The 15,298-nt window shown below is 38.4% G+C and overlaps 1 protein-coding gene across 2 annotated transcripts; it reads right to left on the bottom strand.

Annotated features, from left to right (window-relative positions):
* On the bottom strand, positions 123 to 15,296 carry CENPQ (centromere protein Q). Of its 2 annotated transcripts, XM_003128431.4 has the most exons (10): positions 15,158 to 15,296; positions 14,812 to 14,909; positions 11,767 to 11,908; positions 10,952 to 11,006; positions 9,512 to 9,638; positions 8,729 to 8,797; positions 5,202 to 5,331; positions 3,371 to 3,490; positions 3,129 to 3,203; positions 123 to 2,062 (listed from the first exon to the last, which is right to left on the bottom strand). In XM_003128431.4, the coding sequence occupies exons 3-10, from the start codon at positions 11,866 to 11,868 to the stop codon at positions 1,931 to 1,933; spliced, it is 810 nt and encodes a 269-aa protein (XP_003128479.1). In that variant the 5' UTR covers positions 11,869 to 11,908; positions 14,812 to 14,909; positions 15,158 to 15,296; the 3' UTR covers positions 123 to 1,930. The 2 variants fall into 2 exon arrangements, with proteins under 2 accessions (XP_003128479.1, XP_005666157.1); XM_005666100.3 differs by lacking the exon at positions 14,812 to 14,909 and having other exon boundaries at positions 15,158 to 15,257.

The raw sequence follows: 15,298 nt of genomic DNA, 5'->3' as shown, positions 1-15,298 counted from the left end.
CTCTTTATGAATATATTTGCTTTATATACACTGTAGTCTGTGCTGTGTCTTTGGCTTTTAACTTTAAAAAATTCAAATAAAGAAAAAAAAGAAACACACACACACACACACACAAAAGGAAAAAAATTTCAAAGTTTTAAATAATGATCTATTGATATTTCCTTTATGGTTTTATCTTTGTTACATGCCTAATTCAGGCACATCTCAGAGATAATGCAATTCAGTTCCAAACCAGCATGATGCAGCAAATCTCACAACAAAGCAAGTCACATCAATTTTTTTGGCTTTGTAGTGCTTGTAACAAGTTATATTTACATTACACTGTAGTCTGTTAAGTGTGCAACAGTATTGTTTACAAAAATGTACATACCTTAATAAAAAAAAATCATGGTGTTAGAAAAATGGCACCAATAGCTCAATGCAGGGTTGCCACAAACTTTTAATTCGTAAAAAACACAGAATCCGTGAACTGCAATGAAGTACCGTAAAACAAGTATGTCTGTAAGGCTTTATCTACACTGACATATCCACTCATAAATTCTTTGTAGTTTCTATTTTTATATTTAGTTTTTTTTAATATTTATTTTTCTTATGGCTGCACGCAGGGCATATGGAAGTTTCCAGGCTAGGAGTTGAATTAAGAGTTGCAGCTGCCAGCTTATGCCACAGCAATACCAGATCCTTACCTCTCTGAGTGAGGCCAGGGATTGAACTCACACCCTCATGGATACTGATAGGATTCTTAACCAGATGAGCCAACTAGAACTCCTAGTTTTATTTAGAATCTATTCTGTCATAAAGTAAGAATACTTACTACCACCACCATGCCACCCAATCCCATGTGGTTAGCTAGTTTTCTCAAGACCATTTATTGAATAGTATATTTTCTTTGCATTTTGATAGGCTGTTTTCATGGTGGGTTACATATTTATGTATATCGTCTGTTCCAAAATATTTATTTTTTAGAATTTAAAGGTTTGGCATTGGCACTTATCAGTCACTGGGGAGGTGTATTTAGTTGGCACGACCTATTTCTGTGAAAATTCAGACAGATGAGAATATTACATAAGAGGGTGACCATCTGAATTACAGATCTAAACTAAAATTAGTTAAATTTTATTTGGGTCTGTAATTAACTCTAAAATTCTTCCTAAAGAGTACATCAAAATTCAGCTTTTGAAGAAAATATTGTATATGTTGCCTGCGGCCTGCTGGAAGATACTGCAGATCTCTCAAAATCAGATCACTTACTTTTCAAAGCTACAAGAGGGCAGGCTGACCAGTCTCCACATGGTACAAAAAAAGTAGAAGTTCCTGTTGACTTTCAGTCTATTAAACAGATGTTCTGAGAGAAATGGCAGACTAGCAGACTTAATGTAACTCCTTTGCCACCACCAAAAGTATTATAAATGACATGATAAATGACAAAACTCAGTGAGCTGGGGTTCTATTAGTCACTCTAAAAACACAAGACAGTGAGTTTCCAAGTGAAGGGTTTTTAAGACATTTTGTAAAATCTTATTTCAGTTGCTTGGCTGGTGTGTAGCAGATAGTCCAGAGCAGATACATTTTCTTTAACTGCTGCGCTACCAAGAGCTGACTGGTGGCTCAGCAGGTTAAAGATCTGGCATTGTCTCTGCGGTGGCACGGGTTTGATTCCTGGCCCCTCCCCCAAGAGGCAGGTGTGGCCAAAACAAACAAATAAGTAAATGCTGTGCTACAGGTTTCCTTTCTTAAAGACTCTCCTTCCCGTAAAATCCACTAATGTCCTCCTTGACCATTATTTGCTGACAGGATATTGCTTTTGTCTCTTGCTGAGCTGCCTGGGGTTCTTCATGATATGTGGTCTCCCTCACTGCAATGAGCATTGAACCCAACTTGTTTCACTGAACATTAAATTAACATGAAACAACTAAAAAAAAAAAACTCTTTAAGAGGCATCCAGTCTTTTATGGACTTCTTTGATGAAAGTCAGCGTGTTCTTCATCTGGGATGAATTATGTAGAACTTCCAAGTCCTTCAGAAGAGTGTTGTGGTTTGGAATCGATGTCAAAATTTCTTTCTGTGGTCATGACAGAATAATTCAGTTTTTATATTTTATTTTTACTCTTTTGATTCACAATTGACACTGACATTATATGAGTTTGAGGCACTGCCGCAGTGATTCAGTACTGGTATATATTGCAAAATGATCACCACAGTATGTCTAGTTAACATCCATCACCAGACAGAAGTTACACATTTGTTTTTCCCTCATGATAAGAACTTTTTAAGATCTACTCTTTTAGCAACTTTCAAATACACACGACAGTACTGTTAACTTTAGTCACCAGCTATCTGCTACTTTCCCATGATGGAGAAAGAAGTAACTGGAAGTCTGTACGTTTGACCATCTTTACCCACGAAATTAGTTTTTAACCCTTCACTATGAAAAATGTCATATGTTATGTACGCTATTTAAAGAGAATGATATAATAAACCTTGTATAACTATCCCTCAACTTCGATAATCATCAACTCATTGCCATTCTTCTTTTAAATCTGTATTATTCTGTTTTCCCCCACCTATTCCCATTCTTCTCACCCTAAGTAGATTCTAGACAGGAAAATTTGATTTCTTTTTGAGAAAACTTGAAGACCTTCTACCACTATAAACACTTACATGATAATATCTACTGGGGTCCTTTGAAAAAAGGTAAGTTACCAGTGTTCAGTCTACTACAAATAGGACATGGTACTATTGTATGAAAAGTTATAGGCCATTATTGGAAGCATAAACAAGAACTGTCAGAATTTACTTCCAGAAATCTATCCTATAGCCAGGACTATACAAATGTGTAATGGTACATGCACAAGGGTGTACCCAGGATTACTTGTACTAGTAAAAATTATCTCCATCACAAAAAGAATTCACACATTATATTATGGCACATCCACATAATGGAATGTTATACAACTTATTGACAAGAATGAGATGTTCAAACTATACTGTCAATCGAGAAAAATAATTTTGCCTAACAGTTCACGTCATGGATTCTATTTGTTTCAAGACAAAAGATACACATAAAATGTTTTTATATATGTAATTCATAACTGGTGATGAAGTCAATACGGTAAAGTGGCACACACCTGAAGTACAGGTGCTTTGAGACTCTTCTGAGGAAGTTCTGGAAGAGAAAGTACTCCACTATCTATCTGAAGCATCTAAAATAGAAAAAAGAAAACTAGAGATTATTTCCCAAGGCTAGATTATTTCAAAAGGCTGATTTCTCTTATTACAATCAAAAGTTATCTGGGTAGAATCTAATCATTAAAAATAGTCCCCAGATTCCAGCAGTACTTTTTTTTTTTTTTTTTTTTTTAACAATTACCTGTTTTATTTTCTTTTCCTCTTCTTCCACCTCACTTGTCAGAACATGAACCTGGTTCTTTAGGCTGTGAATATTCCCAGTCATTGACTCTACAGTCTCTACTATTTTCTCTGTTTCTTCCTGCATCAGAAAGAGAAAGCTAATGTTGAAAATTTTGAGTATAATATTAATGAAACCCAAACAGATATTAATAGGCACATACATCTTTTAGAAACACCTTATATACCGAAACACTTCTGGAAGAAACTGGGAGTTTTCATTTTTCTTTCAAAAAACATATTCCCAATGTAAGAATGCATTATAAGGAAACTTAGCTTCCCTGGAGCAAAGGGATATATCCCATGTACATGAACGTTTCCTCGATAACTGGCAAAGCTGCCTGCACCAGAGATCCCACAAAACCTGAATCGAGCAGAACCCCAGCACTGATGACAGTAGGTGTAGGAGTCCCTTAAAGAGTATGGAATGAAAAAAAAAAAAAAAAAAAAAAAGAGTATGGAATGGTGGAGAAACTAACTTTAACTTAGATATTAAATGTGCTATTTTCATTTGCCAAAAGAAACTTGCACACTAGGACAGAGAGAGTAACAGAAAAGGAGTGGCAGTTTCCCATACAATATATACATATGTGTCTGTGTGTGTGTGCATAAAACTTATGGAGGAAGGCAGAGAAAATAAGAAAAGAAAAAAAGAGAGGGGTACCTGCCGAGGTCTGCGACTGCCCATGGGCTGTTTCTAATCAGTCCAAGAGCTAAGAATGATTTTTACATTTCTAAAGGATGTTTAAAAATAAAACAGGGGAATTCCTCCTGTGGGGTAATGGCTTAGGAATCCTATAGGAATCCCAGTGCAGTGGCTTGGGTTGCTATGGAGGTGCGGGATTTGATCCCTGGCCCTGCACAGTGGGTTAAAGGATCTAGTGTTGCCTCTGCTGCAGCCTAAGTTACAGCTGTGGCTGAGATTCAGTCCCTAGCCTGGGAACCTCCATATGCTGTAGGTGTGCCCATGAGAAAACAAAACAAACAAAAAACAAAATAAAAACTATGTAACAGAGACCCAAAGATAAGACAGCTACTTAACCACAAATATATTGGAAACAATCTTAACTTTAAACAACCAAATCAGGTAAAGTTTTTGCTTTGATTAAAAAAAAAAGTTAATGAAAAATCTGGTCCAAAATCTCTTTCTTTTTTTCTGTCTTTTTAGGGACATGCCCACAGCATATGGAAGTTCCCAGGCTAGGGGTTGAATCAGAGCTGGAGCTGCTGGCCTACACCACAGCCACAGCAATGCAGGATCTGAGTCACGTCTGTGACCTACACCACAGCTCACAGCAACACCGGATCCTTTAACCCACTGAGTGAGGCCAAGGATCCAACCCGCAAGGATACTAGTTGGGTTTGTTACTGCTGAGGCACAATGGGAATCCCCAAGATCTAGTATTTCTTACTAGAAGGATAAATATCAGGATATCAAGAATATCATGATAGGGCGTTCCCGTCATGGCTCAGTGGTTAATGAATCTGACTAGGAACCATGAGGCTGCGGGTTCCATCTCTGGCCTTGCTCAGGATCCGGCGTTGCCGTGAGCTGTGGGGTAGGTTGCAGACATGGCTCAGATCCTGAGTTGCTGTGGCTCTGGTGTAGGCCCGTAGCTACAGCTCTGATTCAATCCCTAGCCTGGGAACCTCCATATGCTGGGGGTGCGGCCCAAATAACAGCAAAAAGACAAAAAAAAAAAAAAAAACTATCGTGATTATTAAAAAAATGTTTTATGCTCTTTCCCTTTGTGCTAACTCTCTAATAATAAACTCCCTATTCAACCTCCTACCTGCAATAATGCCAGACCCTCTTCATTAGCTCTGTGCTGTGCCCTTTCCATCTTCAGCAGAGTTGACACATTAGTTAAATCTTGTAGCTTTTTGGGAGGGACTTTCAGGGTTTCACACAGTTGCAGCAGTCTTAGGGACAGAATAAAAAAGCATAATTGTTTATTTCTGAGTACCATTAATATTATGTTTGTCTTTTGTTTTGAAATTCTGTGGTCTTTTTTCTTCCCTCATATTCCCAAGGGCTTTCATTAAAAATGTCAAACCTTAGCAATAAGTCTCCCCCAAAAAGCCCTGACAAATCATTTAATTGCTAAGGTAAATCTTTCAATTTACAATGTACCTCAAAATGGGGCACATGGGCTGCTTTATAAAAAGAAAAGTTTCTATTTCACACACTGAACAATTATTCATACACATTTTAAAATAAACACTTCCTTGTATCTTTTAAATATGTTTCCTAGCCTACTGTAGTACATAAGTCTATCATTTAACAGAAATTTCTGCATAAGAGATGGGGCACTACTCTGGAAGTCTTAACTATGACCCTGGACTCTTAAAAATCAGTTATTTTAGAGAAGGTGACCAATAAAAGAGCTTCTCTATCAGTTGCTCTAAGTTAATGATTTTAAAGAAATCTGAGTCCCACCGAGTTTAATGCAAATAAAACACCAAGATTGAAGTGCTTTGTTCTAATGTACTATCAACATGCATAGTACTCGGTCTTAAATTATTTTAAAAAACCTCCTTCAAATCTGGTTGTTTAAATCACCGCTAGAAGTTGACCTATTCCTACCCTCTCTTCCAACGGAGAGCAACATACCTATCCTAGGTTTAATTCTTGAAATCGTGAGGAAGAAATCAAGAAGCAAAATCTAAATTTGGTTGCTTCTATCTAATTAATAGCATTTGGGGGGGAAGTTCTAAAAAGTCCTTCTGCTTAAGATTTGCAGGCAATTTGAACAATGATGGAACCCAAGACTTATCTTCCTAGGAACTTATTCAAAATACTAATTTTTATAAAGAAAAAATAGGCAGCATGAACCCTACAAATCACACTTTTCATTAAACTTAAGATAAACTTCAGTTATCCAGAAAAACAATCATTAGGTTATCATATTTAAGCATAACACTGCCTGTAGCTTTCCAAGAAGAAGTTTTTGATTTCTTAACTAAAATAAAGATTCCGTTTGTGAATAGCTTCTTCTAAAAATTTATGAAGTCAATTCTGCAGAAGGCTTATTCACTGTTCCAAATGTTCTAAATAATGGTTAGATTTCTAAGATTCTGCAAAATCTTATTAAACTAATAGTGTAACACGAATACTTATCATGTTGCAATATATATTTATAATAATATTAGAGCAACAACATCTAATCAGTTTATAACACTGCATCTATAGGACAGACTTTCCCAAAATATGCTCCTCTAGAAACTTGTAGTGGCTGTTTTGTTTGACTAGTAACCCTACTTGTCTGATTACAGGCGGGTGGGGAGGAAAGGGGGAGGCATATGATCCAGTCTATATCAATCATAGCAGCTCCTGCCCCCAGATCAGTTCAAAGACAAGTGTAACACCTAAGTCAACCGGAGCCCATCCCCCAGAATTTTCTTTTCTTTTTTTTTTTTTGTCTTTTGTTGTTGTTGTTGTTGCTATTTCTTGGGCCGCTCCCGCGGCATATGGAGGTTCCCAGGCTAGGGGTTGAGTCGGAGCTGTAGCCACCGGCCTACGCCAGAGCCACAGCAACTCGGGATCCGAGCCGCGTCTGCAACCTACACCGCAGCTCACGGCAACGCCGGATCGTTAACCCACTGAGCAAGGGCAGGGACCGAACCGGCAACCTCATGGTTCCCAGTCGGATTCGTTAACCACTGCGCCACGACGGGAACTCCCCAGAATTTTCTAACTCGAGCTAAGAGGATAAGAGTTTTCTTTCTCCTCTTCACACAAGGCTGAAAAGATAAACAGCGGAATGTCTACATATATATATATGTCTAAACCAGTGAGGACAGCTTGTCTCAAAGAATGAATCCAACATGCAGAGAGAAGCAGAGGTAAGCCTAATAAATAAAATAAAGAGTTCCTGTGGTACACGCCAATTTGGAAGATGCCAGGTTAAACAAAATGAAAGGACTTATTTACTGCAGGACTTTCATTTTTTTTTTTATCTTTTGTCTACTGCAGGACTCTTAATATGCTAATATACTAAGAGACCTAACTCACTATGTACCACTTTAATGCACAGAGTAGCTTTAAGGACACATGTTCCAAATATATTTTGAGAAATGCTGCTAAAGAAAAATTTATCCAGAGTCCTAATTAGAACCAAGTTGTTAAGAATGCACTCAGCTGTGTCTGAGAAGGGAAAGTATTTTGAGTAATATTACTTCAGGAACTAAAGAGAGTTGCAAAAGCAAAAGTGAAGAGACAATAGGCAGTCTTTGAAATATATCTCCATGGCTTCTTATGAAGAGGCAGGCTGTATGATGGACAAAACTTAATCTTTTCTGATGACCTAGTGTGATCTCTGTAAAAGGTAGCTATTCCATGATGTAATATTCTTGTTCCCACACCAAACATAACTAATTGTTCTATATTAAAAAGACCATAATAGCTACACTTTTATTGTGTGGAGGCTTATGTAGTAACTTTTCAGTACCCTCCTCTCTTTACTAAGAGGTTGTCATGCCTGTAAGCAGTTTACAAATCTGATTCTAGCGGAGTTTCTTTAATCTCTTCAACCTCTCCGCAAACTCCACCCACCCCACACCATGCCACAAATAAAAGGCAGTAATATCCTAGAAAATCATACTTGTTGCTTGTGCAAATGATGTTATACAATACAAAGAGAAGAAAAAGCACAATACTGGGATAAGTATCAGGTAAGAGTGGTAAACTGCATACTGTTCAAAAACGAAGTTGACGGAAGTTAAAGTTGATAATTTTGTTTGTTGGCTTGTATTTTGTCTTTTTAGGGCCACACTCATGGCATATGGAGGTTCTCAGGCTAGAGGTCCAATCAGAGCTGTAGCTGCTGGCCTACACCCCAGCCACAGCAACTCCAGATCCAAGCCACACCTGTGACCTACACCATAGCTCACGGCAACACTGGATCCTTAACCCACTGAGTAAGGCCAGAGATCAAACCTGTGTCCTCCTGGATGCTAGTCAGATTCGTCTCTGCTGAGCCACAAAGGGAACTCCAAAATTGATATATATATATATATATTTTTTTTTTTTTTTCAAATTTCTATGCAGAGAAGTGAACTGTGGAAGTAGATGTTTTTGATTTCCAGGTTCTTTATAAATTCTCTTAACTTACTTCAGAATTAATGCAGCAGCAGTTTAAGGGTAGAATACATATCCCCAAATTGTTCATCTTCTTAAATCAACAATAATAACAAGAATGAAAACCCAAAAGGAAAAACTTTTATAGTTCACAAATGTTTGGTCTGTCAACACAGAAACATACTGGACTTTCACTAATTACATTTCAACCAATTCTTTTTATTGCATAAATTATACTACCTTTTCTTGAGGAAGTTTAGATGATACTGAATTTGTTCACTTTCTCTAGTTTTGTTACTCAAAATTGCTCTAGAAAAGAAAAAATAGGGACTGAATAAATATTAGTTTAAAGCACAACTAATATAATCTGTTTACGTTTTCTTTCTGATTTCAAGTGTCCCTTCTTACTAGTCAGGCAGAATCAATCACTTTTTCTTTTAAATACATTTTAAGCAGAGGAATAATCAGTTCTTTTTATCACATTACATTGTTATAATTAACTTATATGCCTGACTCTTTTGATGGATTTTAGCTCTTTGACGTCAGAACGCTGGCTCCTTCTTCCTTCTAGCATGGTAGCTTCCACAGAAAGCGTCAATTTGAACTAACTTCTTAAGACATCCTCTTTTCTTTTTCCCTTTTGTTTTTGGCAGTACCTGCAGCATGTGGAAGTTCCTAGGCCAGGCAACCTGAGTCACTGCAATGACAACGCCAGGTCCTTAACCTGCTGCACCAGAAGGGAACTCCTAAAGTATCCCTCTTGATAGAAAAAACTATAAGTGTACAGATAGCAGATCAGGCCACATAGATTTCATTTTTGTTTTACTGATGAAATTCTATGTTTCTGAAATTAATACTTTTTTTTGCTGAAGGCTGAGGCAAAAAAGACAAATATGCCTTCTTGGGAAAGAGAAAAACACCCTATCACCCTAAAATAGATAATAACATTTAAAAGGATACTGTCTCTAGGAAACATATAAACATAAATAAAAAGAATGAAATGGAAAAAAATTTCATACTCACATTATTACTGATTCCATCATAGTTTGCAAATGTTCTCTGCTATTTTTTGAAAGAGGTTGCCAGGTTTTTCTCTTGTGCGATGCAATCTTTACCTCTTTTAGACTAGTATGCTTTGTTTCTCCAGTTACTAGTGAAAGAAGAGACTCTGGTTAACCTAGAAGTTTGTATGTTTTTACTCTAAAAGTGATTCAAATATAAATTTATCTAAAAGAGTTAAAGAAATTAGGAGAAACAAAATAGTACAAAGCTGCATAAGCTGTTTAATTTCCCTTTTATTACACGGCCATAATATGCCAGGTGTTGAATACGAATATGCTATTGTTATATTAACTGAAATACTATTAACTGATGTTGCAGATACAAACCCAAGTCAATTTTTATAACCCAATCCTATAATTATGAGGATTCAACATAAAAGTCTGGCTCTCAGAAAGGACCTGAATTACTATTCTGCCAAATGTTAGAAGGCAACCAGAAAAAAGGAGATTAACCAAACCACAAATAGATCATCAGTTTCCACTAGGTTGCTGATACTGCTCTACTTATAAGAAATAAATAAAGGAGATACACTATTGGCTCACGTGAAGATTAGTTCTGGAGAGAAGGGAGATTAAATAATTATAATTACAGGTATGCAAGGCATTACAAAAGAAAAAGTACTGCGCACCATGGAAGTATAAAATCAGAGGACCTAACTTGGTCTTGGATGAGGAGAGGTAAAAAAATTCTTCCATGAAGAAGTGATATTTAGGTAAAGATGACTATTCCAAACGAATTTACTCTAAACTTAGTGGCTCCAAACTAATCTAAACAGTGGAGGCAGAACAGAAGCATATCTGTCTCAAAGAGAAATCAGTAGGTGTGTCTGTATATCACAGATCAGTAATACTCAGACTGTAGTACACTCCTAATTTCTTTAGTTGCTTTCAACTTAGAACCCTGTACAGCATTTTGCTAGAGGTGGTAAGCAAAATTTTGGTAGACCAAAATAACTGACTGACCAGTACTAATTATTCTTGCAAAAATGAGAATGTAGCTGTTTATTACTATCTTTGGCTAATGCGGAACTCATAGACACGATGTTAAGGATTATTTCATAGATACAGGTAGCTTGAGAAAGATAGGTTAAGACAAGACATAGAAAAGAAATACCTGGAGTTCCCGTCATGGCGCAGTGGTTAACGAATCCAACTAGGAACCATGAGGTTGCGGGTTCGGTCCCTGCCCTTGCTCAGTGGGTTAACGATCCGGCGTTGCCGTGAGCTGCGGTGTAGGTTGCAGACGCGGCTCGGATCCCGAGTTGCTGTGGCTCTGGCGTAGGCCGGTGGCTACAGCTCCGACTCAACCCCTAGCCTGGGAACCTCCATATGCCGCGGGAGCGGCCCAAGAAATAGCAACAACAACAACAACAAAAGACAAAAAAAAAAAAAAAAGAAATACCTTCAGAAGACAGATGCTTTGGATGACTTTTATTTTTTTTCACTGTGTTTCTAACCTAGAGGAAAAAAACAGACACACATGCACACAGAATTAAACATGAGGAAAACAGATACTGCTCTTGCAATAGATTTGTCATGTATAATGAAGAGAATTCATACACTTTCTGGCGAGACAGAAAAAAAATTATATTGCTACTGCTATAGAAAAAGGGTGTGGATTTATCACAAGCAGAGGATGTAGTAAAACAACTGCACAATGGTGAGTGTTTAAGAGAATTTCTTATGGTCCCATAGACTGTTTTAAAGAAATCAGTATTCGTTGTGCCTGTGAAACAGTATTACCTATTTTCCCTGCAAAACAAACAGAGGCACTGCCTAACATAGAGTAAAACAGAAAAAAAATTTGATTATTTCTTTTATAAGAAAGGGATAAAATTATAGTAGGAAGAAGTGATTTCCTCCCAAATGAATTTTTCTCAATGTTAATAAAAATCTCCATCAGCTGATAGATTCTCTTGTCTTTTAACATATGAATGCCAGAGTCTGCACTCTTCAGTCCTTGTCTCTTTAAATAGCAATGCCCATAGCGTCTTTTCCCCACAAGATTCCCGGATCAATATCTTTAGAAACTGAAGTAGACGATTTCCGAGAACTTTCACAAATCATGTTGCAGCAGCTCGCACAGAACAGTACATGTGGAATGTGGATTACTATCATTTGTGGTCAAGCTGACCTTTAACCTCACATACAGCTTTACATAGAATAGATGATATTTCTAATCAGAGTTCTGAATGATAAACTTGACATTTTCATTACCTCTTTCTCAGATAACTCTGCTTCTTTCTCACCAATTTTTCTTTTTGAATTTCTTTTTAATGGTTGAGACCTTCTCTTGGAGGCATTTGCTTTGCTAGACATCTTGACTTAAACAAAATAATTATAAAAGTCTTCAAAATATCTGTAAAGATGAAAAGGACACAGAAAAATGCTTAAGGCTTGTTTTATTAAAAATATTTTGTTAGGAGTTCCCATCGTGGCATAGCAGAAATGAATCCGACTGGGAATCATGAAGTTGCGGGTTCGATCCCTGGCCTCGCTCAGTGGGTTAAGGATCCGGCATTGCCGTGAGCTGTGGTGTAGGTCACAGACTCAGCTCCGATCTGGCGTTGCTGTGGCTGTGACATAGGCCAGCAGCTGTAGCTCTGATTAGACCCCTAGCCTGGGAACCCCCATATGCCGGGGGTGCAGCCCTAAAAAGCAAAAAAAGAAAAACCTTCTTAAAAAGACTACCTAAAAATGGTCCTAATTTGCCTTTCAAAAAATTCACAATGAAAAGTTTTTGGATAATACTGCGAATTTTTAAAATATTTAAACATATTTTAAAACAAACAGGAGTTCCCGTTGTGGCTCAGTGGTTAACAAATTGGACTAGGAACCATGAGGTTGCTGGTTCAATCCCTGGCCTTGCTGAGTGGGTTAAAGATCCGGCGTTGCTGTGAGCTGTGGGGTAGGTTGCAGACTCGGCTCGGATCCCATGTTGCTGTGGCTATGGTGTAGGCCAGCGGCTACAGCTCCGATTAGACCCCTAGCTGTGAACCTCCATATGCCACGGGGCGCAGCCCTAGAAAAGGCAAAAAAAAAAAAAAGAAAAAGCCTTTCATCATACCTACCTTATAACATCCAAACTCTTTACCTGGCATTTACAGTCCTTAACAGTCAGCCCTGCCAAGCTTTCCACACTTCTCTCTCACTGCTCTTCAACTGAATCTCCCTCTCCAGACAGACTTATTCGCTGAACACACGTGGAGCAACGCACATACTCTGCCTGAGTTGCCTTCTCCTGTCTGTGCCCAACTTCCTTTGAGATCATGAGCCACTTGCTTCATAAGCCTTCCTAATCACCCCACCTCACTGCTCTCTAAATCTCGTGGGCTCTCGTGGTCTTTCTCATTTGGCATGTATTTGTAGTTTGGTTTTGCTAATCATTTTTCTGATATTCTTTATTTAATAACACATAATTCAGTGCTATTCCAAGTTTGATTCACAAACTGTTTGTTATAGTCCTTTTAAGTATAGGTATTGAGAGTATTCATTAAGAAATTTTTACAATTTTGACAATTTTATATATGTTAAATCTGATCAAAAATTGGCTTTGTTTTTTCACTTTGTCTAGTAACTCATTTAAAAAAAAAGCTTCCTTTATTAGAGAAGTTACAGGTTTATGGACAAATTAAGCAGAAAATACAAAATTCGTGTACACCCCCTGTAACCTCTCCCCTTCTACCACCTCCCCTACTATCAACATCCCAAGCCAGAATGGTATATTTGCTACAATCCATGAACCTACACTGACACATCATATCGTCCAAAGACGGTAAATATCAACCTATGGTTTACATTAAGGCTCATTCTTTGTGTTGTATACTCCATGGGTTTGACTAGTAATTCAGTTTTTTAATTGTATTTTACAAAAGTATCAGTTGTGGCTGATTAAAAACAAAAAATAAAACATAAATTGATCCTTAACCACAGTCTGAAAAGCCCTGTTTTCCACTTGAGGCAATAAACCATAGTGCAAAAAAGTTTCTCAACCTCAGCACTATTGACACTTTTGATGGGGTAATGCTTAGTTGTGGGAGCTGTCCCAGGCACAGCAGGATATTTAGCAGCATTCCCTATCTTTATCCACTAGATGCCAGTAACATCTCTCATTTCCCTAAGTTGTAAAAACCAAAATTGTCTCCAGACATTATCAAATGTCCTCTGGTGCAAAACTGCCCCAGGCTGAGAACCACTTTCAAGAGCCAGCTAAGGACAAGGATAAATTGCCCAGGTTCCAAATCCTGGGTCTGCCATTTAACTAGCTGTAAAGCCTTGGGCAAGTAAATTTGCTTACTTCCCCATTGGAAAAAGGGATTAATAAAACTATCAACATCAAAGGCTTTTATAAAGCTAAAATTCTGTACATAATACATCAAGTGCCAAGAACTTGAGACATAGTAAGAACTCAAATAATTTCCTATTACTACTGGACCAGTTGTAGCATATGCATAAAGAAACACTAAATTTTATACTGTTTTAGATCCACAGGAAACCACGGATTAGTGGTAATAATGCAAATAATTCCCATATATATATATTATACATTATGTAATATATTCCCTATATTGTACGTCACTACAATGCCACAAACGAGTGAATATCTCCAGTTGGTGGGGTGGGGGAGTGCGTGAGGGGGGGATATACAGTATTCAGAGAAGAAAAGCAATATTTAATCATATTTCGAAATATGAGCCAGAAGGAGGGGGAGTGAAGTATTTGAGAGAAAACGGCAAAAACCAATCTATTCAGGGACAGGAAAAACTCAGAGACTTTTAAGTGTATGGGAGGAATGGATGGAAAAAAGTAACGGTGGTTTGCAGCCAGACTACATAAGGCAGTAAAGAATATACTCTTGGAGTTCCCGCGGTGGCGCAGCACAAACCAATTTGACTAAGAACTATGAAGTTGAGGGTTCGATCCCTGGCCTCGCTCAGTGGGTTGAGGATCCGGCATTGCCGTGAACTGTGGTGTAGGTGGCATACGCGGCTCGGATCCCAAGTTGCTGTGGCTCTGGTGTAGGCCGGCAGCAACAGCTCCGATTAGACCCCTAGCCTGGGAACCTCCGTATGTCGGCCCCAAAAAGACAAAAAAAGAATGTATTCTTTACCCTGTAGGAAACAGAGAAGCATTCTAGGTTCTCTTGTTTTCCTTACCAGCTTGCTGAAACTCGTGGAAACCACCACGTATCTCAATCTAGACCTCTATGCGGGCACTACAGGTGAGCACGACGTCTGGCAAATCTACAAATACACTGTTTACCTCTTATCCTCAATGCCTCTGGGTAGCGACGCTGCCGACCAGTTTCCTTAAGGTTCAAAAACACTCATTGCTAAGGCTGCACCTCGCCCCACGACTGGCTGTAAAGAGAGATTAAGGATGGAGGATGAGGATGATTCGGGGAAAGGGGGGAGGAACCATGCGTGGCTTCACTCCCACTTCGCGAATCAAATAGTACCTTGGCTCTAAAGGGCACAGCTGCTCAGCTCTCCCGCCCCCTGTAAAACGACCTCAAGCTCCTCAAAAACAAGCCGCCGATTCGTGGGCTACAAAACTCATGCCCAAATTGAAGCCACCGGTGGAGCAAGGAAGCACTTTCACTACTCACCGAAGACGCCTCTCGAATCCTTTACCAAGCAAAGTTCAGAGCAGTTGGCGCCGAAACTACACAAAATCAAAGAGACGCGGAAGTGATCGCGGAGGAACCGGAAGTGCCTTTTGGGAGAGGCGGGAACCTAACCCTCCACTT

Source organism: Sus scrofa, chromosome 7 (assembly GCF_000003025.6).
Source record: "Sus scrofa isolate TJ Tabasco breed Duroc chromosome 7, Sscrofa11.1, whole genome shotgun sequence".
Taxonomy (NCBI): Eukaryota; Metazoa; Chordata; class Mammalia; order Artiodactyla; family Suidae; genus Sus; species Sus scrofa.
The sequence above is the reverse complement of the archived record's forward strand: the minus strand, read 5'-3'. Positions and strand labels throughout refer to the sequence as shown.